This window comes from Aspergillus ibericus (genome assembly GCF_003184845.1).
Source record: "Aspergillus ibericus CBS 121593 unplaced genomic scaffold BO80scaffold_22, whole genome shotgun sequence".
Taxonomy (NCBI): domain Eukaryota; kingdom Fungi; phylum Ascomycota; class Eurotiomycetes; order Eurotiales; family Aspergillaceae; genus Aspergillus; species Aspergillus ibericus.
Genome location: NW_020292120.1, coordinates 446963 through 465220, shown reverse-complemented (window position 1 = coordinate 465220; position 18258 = coordinate 446963). Strand labels below are relative to the sequence as shown.

Sequence of the window (18258 nt, the reverse complement as noted above, 5' to 3'; positions counted from 1 at the left end):
CGAAGTCGAAGCAACAATTCCTACCACACTCGAAAACCGAAATGGCATCTATCGTCACGACCAACTGCCTCGAACATGAACCTTCCATGCGGTCATTGATGGATACCTTGAGAACAACTGGATTGCGGTGTAAGCGAAGCTGATAACCTCTGGCAGCAGGCTCCGGATCATATTTGTATCACCGTCCTTCGATGCCCGGTGTGGTGTGACGCAGCGAATATGGTATCTCCCTGTGCTCTCATCGCCGCCGTCGACGTGATGATATGCTTTTCACATCCTTGCCCTCGCCCAGCTCAATGATATACTTGAGACGACGACCTGGCTTGCCAGGCCTGGAGAGGTCGCAAAGCTGGAATGTTGGGTAGACCTGACCGAAGCCACCAAACCTTAAGGCACGAGCGTTGGAGTGATATCCATTCGTCTCTATAAACGCAAAGGAATTTTGTATCACATAGGGCTCTATCTGTCTCAGCAGCTCTGCAAGGCTGTCATTAACTCGGCAAAGGCTACAGAGTAGCACAGCATATCTACAGGCCACTCGGTTCACTGCATCCCGCGGTCATAACGGCCAGACCTCTGGCTGTAACCTGGATCCGGCCGTGTCTCGGAACATCCTCACGTTCAATCGGAGTTGTTGTTTCTGGCATGCTGTGATACCAGTGTTGTCATCGAATGAAATCCAGATCACCAATGTGGGTTATGACACGTCTGATCGGCGTGAAGGCTGCATCGCTTTACATCATGGGGATCCCTTGCTGGAATGTCGTCCCGAAGTTCCTGCTACACTTGCATGACGGTGTTAGATGCGATAGTGATACAGTGAAGCAGATGGTCGAATCTGTGATACATGGCAATCACTCTACTTCAGCCTTGCAACATAGCGACTACATCGTATGGCTCTTCGAGAACAAAACGTCAATCCCAGGATTGAGTACTCTCAATGTACCGTAGACCTACAATAATCCAGCCAAGAGGAAAAACTCGGAGCAAGAGGGTCGTACATCCAGCCCAGGATCTGTGCTCGCTTCCCCGCTCCTCGTCTTCTCGTCTCGTCTCGACGTGGCCATCGATTTAGGCTATTCTCTACCCCAGTCCGTCCATTTATTGGCTGAACGTCACTGGCTCTAGAGCAGACTTTGTCTCCACTGCCTCTCCTAAGGTGTCACCGGCTGTCAGTATGTTCGATGCCGATGACACTGGATGCAGGCAGCAATGCGACATGGCAGAAGTATCGTGTCAGTCTCCCAATGGCCGCATCAGTTGTACGTTGAGTCATGCTCGTGGATAGCCGTCATCATGGGTACTCCTCTAGCCCAGTGGACTACATACTTAAACACAGATAGAGCCCTCTTGCCGCATGTGAGCTTCACATTTGACTGCCACTTACCACAATCCATCACTCGCCATGCTCTACGCTGAGGACGACAAACTCGTTTTCCGGTTCGATGATCACCTTCTCTGGATACAGCCATGGGGCGAGAATGCACTGCGCGTGAGAGCCACGAAGCTTGCGTCTATGCCTACTGAGGACTGGGCCTTGTTGAAGGCCGAGTCGGATCGACCTATTATCAAAATCGAGGATAGCCAAGACTCGAGCATCTCCAACGGCAAGATCAAAGCCACCGTCTCCCGCCGTGGCAAGATCACCATCTACAACCACAAGGGGGTCAAGCTTTTAGAAGAGTATGCTCGTCATCGTCGTGATCCGAAAGACCCAAAATGCAGCGCTCTGGAGATTGAAGCTCGAGAGCTGCGACCCATCCTCGGGGGTGACTTTCACCTGACCATGCGTTTCGAATCGCTCGACCCGAACGAGAAGATCTTCGGAATGGGCCAGTACCAGCAGCCTTTTCTAAACCTCAAAGGAGCTGACATTGAATTGGCCCATCGAAACTCCCAAGCCCAGCATACCTTTTGCACTCTCCTCTTTGGGGTACGGGTTTCTCTGGAACAACCCGGCTATCGGACGAGCTGTGTTCGGGACCAACACGATGAGCTTTGAGGCCTATTCCACCAAAGTGTTAGACTACTGGGTCGTCGCAGGCGACACCCCGGCTGAAATCGAGGAAGCCTATAGCAGGGCCACTGGCCACGTCCCAATGATGCCCGAGTACGGCCTTGGGTTCTGGCAATGCAAGCTCCGATACTGGAATCAGGAGCAGCTCCTCGATGTCGCCCGAGAATACAAGCGACGAAACGTACCACTCGACCTCATCGTCATCGACTTTTTCCACTGGAAACACCAAGGAGAATGGAGCTTCGATCCCCAATTCTGGCCCGATCCTGGTATGTCCCTCAATCATATCATCTTCAATGCTAACCACCACAGACGCCATGATCCAAGAACTCCAAGCGATGAACGTCGAACTCATGGTCTCAATCTGGCCAACGGTTGAAACCGCCTCCTCCAACTACGCTGAAATGCTAGAAAAAGGCCTCCTCATCCGCCACGACCGCGGCCTCCGCATCGCCATGCAATGTGATGGCGATATCACCCACTTTGACGCAACCAACCCAGCCGCACGAGCCTATGTCTGGTCCAAAGCCAAACAGAACTACTACGACAAAGGCATCAAAGTCTTCTGGCTGGACGAAGCGGAACCAGAATACTCCATCTACGACTTTGACATCTACCGCTACCACGCCGGCAGCAACCTCCAAATCGGCAACATCTTCCCCAAAGAATACGCGCGCGGATTCTACGAAGGCATGCACGCCGCCGGCCAAACCAACATCGTCAACCTCCTCCGCTGCGCCTGGGCGGGCAGCCAAAAGTACGGAGCCCTCGTCTGGAGCGGCGACATTGCATCCTCCTGGACCTCCTTCCGCAACCAACTCGCCGCCGGCCTGAACATGGGCCTCGCCGGCATCCCCTGGTGGACGACCGACATTGGCGGCTTCCATGGCGGCGACCCAGACGACCCAGCGTTCCGCGAACTCTTCACCCGCTGGTTCCAATGGGGCACCTTCTGTCCTGTGATGCGTCTGCACGGTGATCGAGAACCCAAACCATCAAACCAACCCACAGCCTCCGGCTCCAACAACGAAATCTGGTCCTATGGCGAACAAGTCTACACGATCTGCAAAAAGTATATCGGCATCCGCGAGACCCTGCGCGATTACACACGAACTCTAATGAAAGAGGCGCACGAGAAAGGCACCCCCGTCATGCGTACCCTCTTCTACGAGTTTCCGGATGACCCGCGCGCTTGGACCGTGGAATCGGAGTATCTCTTTGGCTCGAAGTATCTGGTGGTCCCGGTGTTTGCGGCCGGGCAGCGAACCATCACGGCGTATTTGCCGGCGGGGGCGTCGTGGAAGGTTTGGGGGGGTGGGCAGGATACAGAGGGGGAGATCCACGAGGGCGGACAGGAAGTGCAAGTGGCGTGTCCTATTGAGTCGATGCCTGTATTTGTCAGGGTTTAGCTCGGAGGAGGTTAAAATGGGTGGGATGTATCGACGGGTGGAATTTCCGATCATATAGAGTTCGATACATGGTTGAAGATGACCATCACTATCACAATACAGAGCACCGAGTATACTTGGGTAGGGTAAAGCTTTAGTACGTCATTATCATCCATCATCCATCACATCCCTCCCAACAATAGGAACAAAACCAAGAGATCGAAAACGCCTCACCAAATACTCATATGAAACCACCTACCCATCCATCCACAGTACCACAAAACCCACCACCTAGGTCCCTACCAACCTCCCAAACAAGCCACCTTCCAGAACCCCAACTGAAATCATAAATGACAAATCCTCAGCCACTTACTCAATCCCTGATTGAATCTAGGTCCGGGTCACTACCTACCTACCTAGGTCATAGGCCAAACCGGGTAATTCTCATATTTCCTTACTTTTTTTTTTTTCCCTATTTTCCTTTTTCATTGTTTTGGGTTTATTTTATTTTTATTTGTGTTTGGGGATTGGGATTGGGATTGGTTCTAGCCTCGTCTCGTCTCGCCTCGTCTCGAGCAGCACTGCCTAGATAGACCTGATCTCCAAGTCTAGGCCAGTCAAGTTCAGTCCCAAGTAAATGCACACTATCAGGGTATTTCACATGGCAAACGCCACCACTATTGAAGCAACTAGATCGATTGATAGATAGAGTAAGAAACAGGGAACATATTCCGAGTGTCTTACTTCGTTTTTCTTTTTCTCTTTTTTCTTAATCTATGTATCGAGTGGCGAACTGAGAGGACCGGGCTAGTCTAGCCACAAAATTGAGCCCAGGTAGGAGGAGTAAGTTCAGCCCAGCCTCGTCCAGCGTAACTTAGCTGATGCTAGCTGACTAGGTGTGGTGGGTGGTGGGTGGTGTGGCGTAGCTTAGCTAGCTTAGCCACAGTTTATTCATATTCCAACTTGGGTTATAGGGTCATGGGTCATAGTCATAGCATAGTTCCGTTCGTACGGAGTGCTGTGCATGGGTGTGTGGAGTGGAAAAAGCAATGAGGGATTTACTCCGTTGTATTTGTGTATGTATACTCCGTATGGGGTATGTATGTATGGATCAGCTCAGCCAGTTCAGACTTGTTACCTATTTGGGAACTGGAATTAGTAATTCTGAGAGTAGTTCTCGTGGGATAAGGAATAAGGAATAAGGAATCAGGGGAGGGAATATTCTGGATGTGTTCTTTCTTCTTCGTCGTAGCTAGGAGGATGAAAAATTGTCCAGTTCGTTGCATATAGCATATTGGCAATTGCATACAAGTCAAGTCAATTGTCGAAAGTACTGAGTCCGTGCAGGAGCTATGACTCCCTAGTAAACCATAACCCATCGTGGCGAATTGATCCTGCTTGGTTTGCACGGAATCCACCAAAGCGGCCAGTGCAGATGGATGGATCCGGATGGACTGGTGCGTCTCTCATTCGCTGTCTCGTGTACCATATCTTCCGGTCTGTCACAGCTCAACTGAGCCTGCAGAGTGCAGACACAGCGGACCCAAAGAGGGGGTAGTGGAGATATCGGCAAATGCACGGTCGTCAGACGGCTTGTGCAGGACTTGCCGTCTAGACTCTCGATTAATTTCTTTTCTCTTGTTGCTTTGGGTACGGAGTACTTTGTCCGCTTGTTCCTCCAAAGTCAAAGCTTAACCGGACCAGCATCCCCAGTCATAGTCTTGCTCGCCCGAACTGACTCATTCCACGCAGTGGTGCGACACCGCGATCCAGTTTCTCACCCCGATGTTGCCGAGAATAGCTCGAACGGGAGAATCCACGGGAAGAACGAAATTAAGGGAAGCCGCGGGAGGGGCCCCAGGCCCATGGAAATGGCGCCCCGAACCAGACCTTACCTCAGCGTCGGGACTGAGGGCGGAATGGGTCGTGGAGATTGAGTTTCGACCGGGTAGATTGGGTTTCTTCGCGGGCCCTGAATGGGTCTGGTTGGTCCGGAGGTGCTCCTGGCCCACTGATGTTCTGTCTGTTGCTACTCCGTACAGTGGGATCCATTCAATCTATTGAGGGTGATTCTCTTGGCGAGAGTCGGATCCCGTCCGTTGGATGATCCTCTGACCCAGAAGCCAGGCTGCAAGTGTACCGGTTCGGAATAAACTTCATTGACAGCGGGAAATCCGTCTCGAACGAGGTTGGTCAACGGTCAGGATGGAAACAGAGCAGCATTAGCAACAGAGACAGAACCTGGATGAATGCCTTGTGTGACTGGTCTCGTCACCGGATGGTGAGTCTGGAACAAAGGAAGACAGCTGAGGAGAACGACAGCACTGTGAAAAGAGTTCGCAGTGGATTTGTCAGAGGGTTGCAACCAGCATCGACCGAGTCAATAGTGCCGTCACATCACATTAATTTGCATTGGTCCAGGCATCCACCGGGATCAAGTGCCAACTCTCACTGCAGATGGCATGGCATGGCGGTGGGAGTAGTGACCAGCCGCGTCAACACGAAGGAGGAACGAGTGGTGGAAGGGGTAGGACGGTGTATCATCTGGTGGTGGTGGTGGTGGTGGAAGAATGATCCCTTCCTCCTCCCCTCCACCATCCCTCCATTCCATTCATTCCAATCCGTACCCTCGTCGCATTACACCACCAACCCATCAAGGCGGGATAAAATTCCCTCGTTGTCTCTTCTAGTCGACCGACATACCTCCCTCGTCGTACCAACGACCTCATCCATGTAGAAAATGCGGTCCTGTATCCACGTACCTCCTACACCGTCCTCCGTACCTCGTGAATACTGCCGTGTATCCTCGACCTGCCTTGCATTATCTCCTTCCATCTTGAGTAAATATTTCCTCCACCTGTGTAAACCAACCATACCTCCCATATCTCCCTCGGGCTATCTACCCAACTACAATACAGAGTACGAAGTACGGAGTACTCCGTACTCATACCCAGTTCCGTACACAGTAAGGAAGAATACCCGTACCAAGAACCCACCACTCAATACGGAGTACTGTGTACAGAGTAGTGTGTGGGGCTAATCCTAGTCACCGGCAGCACCACACTAACCCGACCGGGCAGCATCAGGGCACTGCCCAGCCGGGCATCTGGGAGGATCGGGGAACCCACATGGTCCCCGAACGGGGAAGACATAAACCCCGAGCTGAGAGGGCAGCCAATCACGTACGTCAGTATACGTCCGACGTCATGGGTACATGTACATGCCCAGAGGTACGTCTCGAAGTAGGTAGGGAGGGAGGGAGGGAGTGGTTTAGATCGAGATCCTGGTCCCATGGGACGGGTGACCGTTATTTCGACCATGGTTTTAATCTACTATTTTGGTTGTTGTGGAGGCAGGGATGTACTCCGTACGGAGTACTGTGTAGCTGAAGTCGAGGTTAATATGGATGATAGGTATTTGATCAGTATGAGCTATTATTCTCTGCTCCTGAATTGATAACTTGACACAGTAAATACTAATTACAAAGTACGAATCTCGATTCTAAATCCCCGACCATCACTCCAAACATATATCTCACAAGTAGCCGAGATACAGATACACAACAACTGACTCGCTCCATCCATCCATCCTCACAACAAAACAAATCAAAAACTCAACAATAAAAACCAGTGGAATTACCAACCACACATCCATACACACAATAATCCCACTACATCCTCATAAATCATACTCACGTCAAAATGCCAATACCTATTGCTCCCGTCATCGACCAATAAAATCCTAAACAGAAAGACAGGTGCTCGGACCGCCACAGGTTCGCAGTCGCAAGGCCCGACAGTCAGGAAACAGCGGCAGGATGCGAGAGCGCCGTTCTTCATCGCTCCACATCGACCCCTCCCTCCCCTACCTACCGACCGATCCCCGTACACATACAGCTACAGGGTGTATCCTGCAACCCACATCCCTGTCACGTATGTCCACCGGTTATGGAGTACTGTTACTGTTGTCGTTGTCTGTGAGGGGTTGCACGACATGCTGTGGGTGCGGTGTGGATTGATTACCATTACCATCAACGACGACAAAGTCATGTACTCATTCTTTTGTTTCTCGCGGTCTCGCTTAGGGATGCCTGTATTAGGCATCTTGTATCCCATAAGTATCTCTACTAGTATAGTAGTAAAATTAACCTATATTGCTAAACCCCATAATACGCTTATGTGGTGAGCTGAAGAATCAATTAATCTATTCTATTCATCTACCTTTAACCTACAGAGTGAGTAAAAGGCGGGCGCCTGCTGAATATTCCCGATGTGGAAATTTACCCGTCGATCTTGGCTTCTTCCTGAGGAGGGAGTGGGGTTCAACCAGGGTTTATCTCAAATACTTCCTGGGGTTTTGATTGGTTCATTCCCAGGCCCGTACATCCCGTCGGGGACCATCCAAGGTATCTATCTAGGTTGTATCTAGGTATAGGTGGAGGTATAACCTAAGACAAAGGCGGCGTAGTATGTACATCGTTCTCGTGGATTCGTGGACTAGGATTTAGACTTGTGACTGGACTGGGCTGGATTGGCCCCTGGAGTCGATAGTCACTTCCGTCCAGCCGGGTCGGGCGGTCAGTCGGTCGGTCGGTTGTGTCTGGAGATGGTGAATTGGAATCCGTCAATTAGGTACCTTGCATCCTGGGGATTCCTCTGGGCATTTGATCTAGGTGATCCTGCTTCGGATCTGGGCGGTCTATGATCTATCGCTTGACTCCCTGATGATCGACATACAATGTAGTATTAAGCGGAGTGACCAGCGAGAAGGGTTGTAATGACGTCGTGAGTAACCTGGTGTACATGACCCCATACAAACTGGTCAAACTGGTATGTGTTTTACGTAGGGTACCACGAGGTCGATCGCAAGCACCCGTCCACATGGCAGGCTGGTAACCTCCCACGACGTAAATGGCGTTTGACACCACTGGACCCCCTGATTATCGAGATTCCGAGGGTCCCAGTGCGTTGCTCCGAGTAAGCCCAGGCGGACGGGGACATACGTTGACGGACGTTGGCATTCTTCCAGTGACAGGCTGTGACTGACTGATGACTGGGGTCAGAGCGGTGGATGGAATGCTTATGCGGTCGGTGGTCGAGGTTGGATCCTGAGCCAGTCCGTAATAGGATGCAGTGGCAGAAATCAATTGTCCATTAATAAATTCAGGTGGTGAATGCGATTGTCTCATTCAGATCGTACCTGTCAACTGATTCATCTCGCCTCCATTCATATTTAATCTATAGCATGGAGACCGACGAGATCGCTCCAGCCGCGGCCCGTTTATCATTACTGCATTAGGAATAGTGCCGCGGTTCCAGAATGACAAATACCTTAATTTGGCCGGCCAATCAGCCGCACGACTGGGGCAGTGGTTCGTCACGTCATGCAGTGCGGCCTCAGGGGTCGTGCTTCTAGCCTATTTTAGTGGACCAAATCGGTAAGCCACCGTACTGAATACATCCGTATGACGGATGGAGGGACTCCGTATTGCGGAGTTACACGCAACCGCTCGCTTCCATCCATGGTGATGACGCTCAACGGCGGGACTCGTGGCAGTGTAAGCGAACTCGCTGTTGACAGGAGGGTACGGAGGATGGAGATAGAATGACCCGCAGTCGAGGCAAGTGTCACGGCTTCAAAACAACGTCAGGACCATCGGTTGCTCTGTGCGGTGCGGTCTACATGTCGGACTCCGGAGAATTTCTTTATCAAATCCTGGCCGGGCAGAAATAGAAGCCTGGAAGATTTCTCGGAGACCCCGAAGGTGGTGACCTGGAACAATCCTGTGTAGCATGGCAAGAACATGGCGAGGCTTATAGTGGCTAATAGTGTGACCCAAAGATGATGGCACGATGATCTGGATCTGATCATCTCAGCCATTGACGAAGGTTATTGTTCCCCTGCCACACCACCGGATCCAGGGAGCATCGAGGATGGAGGGATCCGCATCGATCGCCCAATCGCAGCAACGTTGAATCCGATCGAACAATCGCCCGAGGTCATACTAGTAGGTCAGAGTTGATAGTTCAGGATGGTTAACTTTAGCTGGATCCATCCTTCCCTTTGCCCATTAGCATGACAGCGGGACGGTACCGGCGCATGAGAAGGGCCATCTGCTGGTACTTCCGTTGTCATGATTCATTTGGAATCTTCCGACCTCCCCGGGACTCGCGAGGCCAGCGATGGAGCAGTTAATCTATATTGCGCCCCGTTGCTGCAGAGCAGTGAGGCTAGTGTTTGGTTCGAGCCAATTGAAGGGGCCAGAAGCCTTTCTGCCACTCCAGGAGGAGGCCCAAAAAGGGGGACTGGGGATTCCATGAGATCTATCATTCTTCTGTTGCATTTCCCCCAGGCGACTTCGCGGATCCATTTCCCGGATGGAACCCTGCAGAACAACGTGAGTCAGGTTGCTGAACACGGCTTGCTGGTTGGATGAACAGAACGAATCTATTCCTTTTGGTTTCTTTCCTTTTCCCTTCTTTTACTGTGTTCGGAGAATGGGGTGCCCGATGGAGCGGGGGTATCTGAGCTCTCTGCAGTCTGCACGGGCATTGTTCTGAGCTAATCGCATCATCGTTGAACTGTACCTGATCGACTGATGCAGCAATGACAATGAACCAAGAGGATGGGACGCAGTCCCGTCTCTCTGGGCGAGATTCCCATCATGAACTAGCGTAGTGTGCAAGGTGAATATCCGGGGATCGGGGGTGGTGATTGGCTGACTAACCAGGGAGAACTGCAGCGATCTTGAATCCATACGGACTAGTCCCTAAATCATGTAAATCGGTGGAATTGGCTGTGCGCTGCCTTATGCCGGTAGCACCGGCGCGAAGGTACTCCGGCCAGATTCAAGCTTGCGTACGATCTCCATGTCGATCCCAGCCCGACCGGGTATGAGACAAAGCAAAAGATTTCAAATTGTCAGAGACGCTAGCCGGCCTGCGCCAATCATGACCCACTCAAACGGTTCATGTTCTGGCTTCTGGGTAACGGCCCACGGGGAGGGACTGAGTGGAGGATCGATCAGAACCAATGATAGTGGCCTGTAGGGTGAGGCCAACCGCCATACTGACGGTACGGAGTACAGAGTATACCTACTTCTTAGTACGAGTCTGGCATACGAGTACTGAAGTACCATGTATGAGTATCTGGTAAATGGCTGGCTGAGACGGAGATGTCAAGGAACGTGCCATTCACTGAAATCATCCCAATAGTACGGAGGTGCATCGATGGTAGCTGTGAACAATGCGCTCCGATCTGTCATCCTGATCCAATCTGGCAATTGGTAGAGGCAGCCCTGACTCGATCGCTGGCCTAGAATAGCCCTCTTTGCCTATCTTTCCACGATCTTGGGACACCTTAACAGCCAACGCCATTCTGCAATCTGCACCCCCCCCCCCTTCGTCGGGTCTCTTTGTCATTCTTCCCCTGTTTCTTCCCCTCCTTTTCAATTAGAATTTCTAATTCCGAGGAAATCCGCCCCGCCTGACCCATGGCTGACCACCCGACTCCGTCTCCCCTCTTTCTCATTCGCCTTTTGCAGACCGTTTCTGCCGCTCCCGTTTTCCTGTCAGGGCCTGAACTTTGACGAGCATGGGCCAGTCTAGCAGTCGACTGGGCCGGCCCTCACTAGTCTAGAGTCCCTAGTCGACGCCCGACGGATCGGTACCATTGATGCGCTCGCACTTTTTTCCCCTACGTTTGAGATGTTGCCAAAGCATCCACAATTAATTAATCTCCTGTCGGGTTGCTATAATTGTATACTGGGGGGGGGGGGGAACGCTCCTATCTGTCGGATCAGCTGCTGCGGAGAGGATTTCTCATCCTTGTCCCACGTCCAGATCCTATTACTATGTAGTTCAGGAATAATCAACCAGGATTAAACTATAGGCTGGGAAGATCAACGGGCCAGGATAGGATGTCCGAGAAACGCCGCCACGGTGGGTGAAGCCTGGAGATGCCCTGAGGCCCGGATGTCCTGGGTGGCACACCAAAGAGTATCCAGGGTAGCCTTGCTCTGAATACGGACTCATGGGATGGGTTCCCCTGGACGTCTCAGCCTGTCTCTGTCTCTGACACAATGCTCGCCGAAAAAAGCAACCGGTGCATACATGTGCCTCACTGCGCCTGGAATAGGACACCATGATCCCTGTCGCCAGCCTGCAACCCGATCCTGTGGGAGCATACGGTGTACACAGTAGGAGGTAGTGGCAAATCCCCACGATCCGCTGCAGCTGATACTAGCAGCAGTCCTTTTCAGCCCCTCAAGTCGTACTTCTCCCTGTCAAGGATGGGTCTGGCTTACCCAAAGGAGATACTGCAAGACGTCGCCGTCAACCGCATCTTCCCCACTCGGGCCACACACCTCGAGTTTTTGTCATTCTCACGTCCCAATTAATCCATGGGCTAGCCTCGAGGTCTGTGCCAGTGCCTCCTGAGGAGTTAGGCTACCTGAGGTGTGGTACCTGCCTAATACCTGGTAGCCTCCTGTTCCTCCTGGAAGGAAACTAGGAGTTCGTACCCGAGGGGCGTAATTTACACCATACCGCAGGTACGATACACCACATACCGTACATACCAGTGGGGACCACCGCGTCGGGAAAAGAGGGGGCCCAAAATCGAAATTCAAAAATGAAAAATAATCACCAGAAAAAAAAAAAAAAAATGAAATAAATCAATAATCTGATTTATTATTATTAAATTTATTCCTCCGACACAACTGTCAGCTCCGAGATCTTGGATGATCAGATCTTCTCCTATAGCGTGCTCCAAGTGTGGAGCAGTAGCCATTTTTCTCTGACCCGTCTCCCTGGTCATTGTATTCGGCGGCGCTGCTTGTTGCTATAATAGATGATCGGAACCTTCATCTCCATCACTCCTGGACACGACTATTGTCTATCAGCCCTTTATAATTCCAATTCCCCCTTCCAGGTCTCAGTCTCTGCCTATATCTACCACCCAACGACGCACCTTGGAACCTTATTCCATCCTCCACACAGCCAACTTCCACCTGCTGCTTGCCTGCCTGCCTGCTTCCTGCCTCCTTGCTTGTCTTTGTGGCTCAGAGCACTCCAGTCTCCCCACCCCACGGTAAGAAGCCTTTAAACATCATCCGTCCCCGCCCACGCAGCGTACCTGAACTCTGTCGGCTTCCAACTTCTTAAACTCTCCGAACCTCCTGGCCTTGCAGAGTCTAACATTACTTTAATAGACCTCATCTCCACCCACTTTTAGATCTTCGGATTTATTTTCCTGCCGTCACGCAATGGCTCCCACTCATCGTCGTGGACCTTGGGTCCCTGAAGAGGACCAGTTGCTCCTTCAGTTGGTGCGCGAACAAGGCCCGAACAACTGGGTTCGCATCTCTCAGCATATGCACTATCGCTCTCCCAAGCAATGTCGGGAGCGCTTCCACCAGAACCTCAAGCCCTCCTTGAACCGGGAGCCGATCTCCGCGGAAGAGGGTCTGATGATCGAACGGATGGTCAACGAAATGGGCAAGCGTTGGGCCGAGATCGCTCGGCGCCTGGGAAACCGCAGCGACAATGCGGTCAAGAACTGGTGGAATGGCAGCATGAACCGCAAGAGAAGAGGCCTCCCCACCGGCTCGCCGCACGCTGGTCGCACCATTCACGGCCGGGTCGAAGCCCCATATGCGCGGGCTTCCCTCATGAGCAGCCCCATCAGCCGCTCCCGCTACTCCTCTATCTCCAACGACCGCCCTCTAACTTCCTGGACCAAGTCGCCGTCTTCTCGGCGCGATTCGATCTCGGCGGCTTCGATGGACTGCCCTCGGCAGTTGACCCCGATCTTCACCCTTCCTGCTCTCAACCGTCCTGTGGAAACTCCTCTGACGTCGCCTGCCTTTTCCGAAACTCCTTCAATGGAGCCTCCGTCGATGATTTCCGACCACAACTCGGTTTCTTCCTCCTCCCCGCGGACCATCGCCTCTCCCCAGCTTCTTCCCCTTCCAGTGGACATGCGATCATATGATTTCCGCCGATCGAGCGGCGCCGACGAACTCTACGGCTATGCGCCGAAGCCTCTGGAATCCTTCTCCGAACTGTCGTTGAAACAACGATGGATGGCCGATCACCAGCACTGGAGCCAGCAGAGTCCTCTGTCACCCACCTGGGGCGCCCCCATGGAAGACAAGACGGAAGCCCCGCGCGACTCGCGCATGGGACTGCACAACCTGCTCAACTAACGATGGCCTTGCTGGAATGATCACGACTTTCTTCTGTTTATTGGGAATTTTATGTACATGACCTCCGACCCTTGTCACTCCTTGTTGGCATAATTTCCTTTGTATTATATCTCATCCTGTATATTTGGTTTTGGGGGCTCCACGGCGGGTCACGTGGATACCCGGTTTCCTTACGGTACCAAAAGCATCTTCTTTGTGGGGATTCTTGGGTTTAATATTGTTAGAGGGGTTACTTTGGTGTATATTTGGATATGGAATGGCTACTGGGCTGGAAATAATACCCTGTTATATGATAATGATAATACATCCTCACCGAACCAATACTTTCTAGAATAACCCCATTCCATCTAACCTCAATCTATAACTACTAAAGTAACTAATAACCGTCCTCATACAAACACAGACACAGAATACACAGAATACACAGAATTCATCATACTCATACAACCCCCAGAACCTTCCTAGGAAACAATCAAATAGGGGCACAAGGGCACAGGACACAAGGACACAGATCCACCCGAGGAAAGGACCATCATTCAATCTCGCATATCCTCCGGAAGGGCGTGTGGCTGGCTGTCATAGACTCTCAGCTGCTATCTGGTTCTGTCCGCGGAAACAAGAGTTTGGCACGCAAGGGGCGAACCAAAAGTTACGAGGACACGAGACAACCCTTTTTGATTTTATGAGTTGGGTTATTTTTTAGAAAAAAAAAATTTAAAAATAAAAATAAAAATAAGAATGGGGTTAGGAAGGAGGGAAGATAAGGTGAGAGGGATGGATAGGGTGGTTCACGGTAGAGGGAGACATCCTAGATAGGTAGGTAGAAAATTAGGGTAGAAAGGTAGGTGGATGGAGCAGACCACCCACCAACCGTTATGATTTCAAAACCTACTTCGTACAGGTGGTAGGATGGCAGGGAAGCCGACTCCTAGAAATGGATAGGTCCATTACTGACTCCGTCGTTAAGAACCGAACGCAGCACAGCACAGCACAGCTAACGAACCAATCCTCCACGCCCACACCCTCGCCCTCCCACCGGCATGACAATGAATGGCCAGAACCAGACAAGACAGACACCCATGTCGCGATGATTCATGCATAACTGCCACTGTCATGAATGGCCACCCTCCCCCCCCTCCATCCCTCCCGATTTAGGATTGGAGGTAAGGTAAGGTTGCGCAAACAAAGTTTATCCTCCATCCAGTGGATTCCCACCTTGAACGACGGGGGAGGATTCGTCCGTGTCATGCCCCTCCCTTTGCCCTCCCTCCCTTTGCAGTTTGCAGTTTGCACATGTCGCTAACGGTTCCCCATTTTTTGACTTGCCCGTTGGCCTATCGATGAGGGAGGGGGGGGATGGATCCCGACGGGCTTCATTCCGTGGCCTGGTCTGGCCTGGTCGGTCTGTCTGTCTGCCTTACTGGGATTGGATTCGGTGTCAGCAGTCCCCGAGGTGACCACCCTACCTAGAACCTATAGGAGGGGAAGGGGGGCTAGGAGCAAGGCTACAGAAAGGAATAGGAATCAGGATCAGGAAAAGCAAAACCCGATCCCTCATTCCATTGCCAGTGCCGTTGCCAGTTCAATTGCCACAAGCTTACCGGTGCCACCATATCCACTCACACCTAGCTACTATGCTACTACGGTATTTCAATGGTGTTCAGGTGGCATCCTGACTCGCCACAGCAGATACCAAGCCACACTCCAGTTCCATGCACGGATGCCGATCAGGCAATCTTGGATTCAAGAATGAAGGCGGAAGCAAAGTAATCCACCTTGTGCATGCACAGAGGGGGATATTCACGGCGTTACCGTCCGCCAATAAACCACAACCATACCTGGCAGGCACAGAAGCGCAGCAAATCGGTACATTCAGCCTGTTACGGAAGTGGAGTCGAGTCTGCAGGTGAGGACAGCATGATGCAACTCGTATGGAGACCCAGGGTGAGTTTGACATGCTCTTGACCGTTGGTGGAGATGGATCCACGCTTCGTATAGGGTAAGTATGTACACATGACGATGGTACATCCGTACAAGGATGAAGATGGAGGTTGTGATGATGGTTACACCAGAACAAGCGATGGTGACTGACACTGACTGACACAAGGCTTGGTTACACAGAAACCAAACCCACGATTCAGTATCTGTAACAGATTAAAATAGACGAAACATATCCCAGAAACAACAACAACCACCACCACCACAGAAACAGGTAACCAACAAAGCCCAACCCCAACAATGAACAATGCAAAAAGTAAAGTGGAGAGATCTAGCACTACTACTATTCCAGCGTAGCTAACCAAGTAACTAACTAAGTAGGTAGGTAGGAGCCAAGAAAATCTCACATTAATTAACCAACTAACCTCGCGCTGATCTTTTTTTACTGTGTACATTGATTTGGAATTCTGTTCACTAGTGGGCCCCACCGCTCTAAGCCAGTTTCGGGACCGCCAAGGTGACGTACTATCTACTACCAGTGGGATTTTTCTGGTAAGGAGGAGGAGATTCCTATTGGTCGATGGGACTGGTAAGGATAGACTTGGCAGGATGCCTTACTCGGGGACCGTTGGATATTCCCGATGTGTGAAGTTTGAAGATATGGGTATTTGCCTCGTCTGTCAGTCAATATACAAATAAAGGAATGGAATTAGATTGAGAAGTAAGGTACGTTACAGCTCATTTGGTATATGTAGTGATCATAATAATATCTAGCTGAATCCGAAACCAAGACTATATTTACCCATCTATCTCCCCCTCCATCTATCTAGAAGGGGGGGAACAGGATACCGTTGTGTCAAGTTCAACTAAGCTTAGCTCCCTTATCGACGAATTTATTTTAAGCCCGTTATCGTTTCAGATGCCTTCTACTACTAGTTACTCCATACTAACTGGTTTGATTGTGGTCGCATGCCCAACACTACACCACCCACCTAAACCCCGATATCCTCGGGGACCATCTAGATCCCACCCAATATCTAACTAAGTAGCAAAAAGTGTGGAGATTGCATTAGCCAGTTAGAAACAAACCCCTGGGGCACCACCTATCAAGCAATACTGGTGAATGTTGACTGACTTAAGATAGATTAATCCGGTTTGATCGTCCGATTTATGCATGGGCCGTGTATCGGATAGATTAATATCGGGATGGTTATGCTTATACCTATGGTGTACGGAGTAGAGTGATGCGGGTGGTGTTGGTTCTGGTTGGGGCTGGGCAGCACAGCCTGCCAGGGCTGCTAGGCAGCTGAGATGGTGTGGGATGGATGATGTAGGTATATGTGATGGTGTTATTATTGCCGAACGGCCATTGTCTACAGGGTATGGGTATCAGGCTAAGTATGGCCAACTCTTTCCGAAAATGTTCCGATGATTGCGGAGTTGGGGTTCCGATGACTAGTAGGATCCTTAGGGATTGGGTTCGGAGAATTGACTGGTGACAGTAACCACCAAAAGAGAGTATGAAAATCACTACGGAGTATATGTACATGTATACAGATATAATAAATAAAGGGTTGATAACATACGATATAGATAATTCACTCAAACTCATAAAGACTGAACAATACTCCGTAAGGAATAATGCAAAGGAATAAACATACCAATTCCCCAATCTAGTAAAAGCTCAACACTCCCGCCCACCCAACGATTTCCGATCCCACCCACACCCCCTCCGCTTGGTAGTTGGTTGATGGTTCACTTCTAGTCCCTTCCATCCACTCAGATCCGAATCGAAAATCAATCGTAATCGAATCCGCCGGATAATTATTAAAAGAAGTACGAAGTACTCCGTATTTAGGGGGAAAGGGAGAGGATCTTCCCGTGGTCCCTGCGGTTCAACGTTCCAAGCGACCGACCGACCGACCCAGAACCAGGGTTGGTTGAGGTAGCGGGGATGTGAAACGGCCGCGTGGGAGCTGGCCATGGTAGGTCATGGTTTAGGGGACGTTACTGGTGGTTCAGCCGATTACTGGTAGTGGTTGGGGCTGAGATCTGGAGAATCGAGTGCGAGGTGGAGAATTCGATTCGCTAGAGTTGGGTTTCTCCTTTTTCTTTTCGTTTGTCTTTTGACTTTTGGTGGGGTTGACTGGTATCGGGAGACGGTCGGGATGTCGGAGTCGGGATGTCGGGGGTTTAGGTCCGATGATTTTTAGAGGGTGTGTTAAGCATGATTATGGGGATGGTGATAGGGGTGGTTGAAATTGGAGTATCTACTGGTAGGGTGGTAGGTCTGCGATCTCAAGGAGAACCCGATCCTCCGTACTCGTAGGCGTAGGAAACGAGACTGAGCTGAGCCCTCAAGTGGGCCCACCATTCCTCTCGCAGTAACCCTCGCGAATTTTACCCCGATTGATAAATCGTGCCCAAGCTTAACACTTAACAGTGGCTGATATAGTGGATCCGATAGAGGTTTCTTGACATGTCTCCTGAGTGACTCCTAACCGTTCCCCTTTAATGGACCTTGAATTGACTTTGAATGACTGAATTGACTTTGACTGGCAAGTACGTGCCCACGCAACAGCAGGCTGGAAGCAGACAGCGGTACCATAGCGTCGGGTACATCCGATCAACCCAAGGACGTGCAGATCTGAAGATTGGTCCTGTCTGGACTCGACTCGCGTCGCCTCTGTCGTTGAAGTTTCTGGAGA

At 51.0% G+C, this 18258-nt stretch overlaps 3 protein-coding genes across 3 annotated transcripts; all 3 read left to right on the top strand.

The window, feature by feature from the left end:
* Window positions 1–1405: 1405 nt before the first annotated feature.
* Window positions 1406–3426, top strand: BO80DRAFT_502577 (putative glycosyl hydrolase; the record flags this gene model as incomplete). Its single annotated transcript, XM_025724330.1, has 3 exons — window positions 1406–1836; window positions 1907–2286; window positions 2330–3426. 3 exons carry the CDS (start codon window positions 1406–1408, stop codon window positions 3424–3426), a joined length of 1908 nt encoding a protein of 635 aa, XP_025574873.1.
* Window positions 3427–5560: 2134 nt separating this feature from the next.
* On the top strand, window positions 5561–6298 carry BO80DRAFT_101556 (uncharacterized protein). The gene has a single exon (XM_025713337.1). The coding sequence runs from the start codon at window positions 5651–5653 to the stop codon at window positions 6140–6142; it is 492 nt and encodes a 163-aa protein (XP_025574872.1). The 5' UTR covers window positions 5561–5650; the 3' UTR covers window positions 6143–6298.
* A 6292-nt stretch (window positions 6299–12590) lies between these two features.
* On the top strand, window positions 12591–13984 carry flbD (putative MYB family conidiophore development protein FlbD). The gene has a single exon (XM_025713336.1). It carries the CDS (start codon window positions 12671–12673, stop codon window positions 13610–13612), a length of 942 nt encoding a protein of 313 aa, XP_025574871.1. The 5' UTR covers window positions 12591–12670; the 3' UTR covers window positions 13613–13984.
* The last annotated feature ends 4274 nt before the right edge of the window (window positions 13985–18258 follow it).

Coding starts and splice junctions, on each gene's coding strand:
- BO80DRAFT_101556 (XM_025713337.1), top strand. CDS start 5,651: ATGAATGCCTTGTGTGACTGGTCTCGTCACCGGATGGTGAGTCTGGAA.
- flbD (XM_025713336.1), top strand. CDS start 12,671: ATGGCTCCCACTCATCGTCGTGGACCTTGGGTCCCTGAAGAGGACCAG.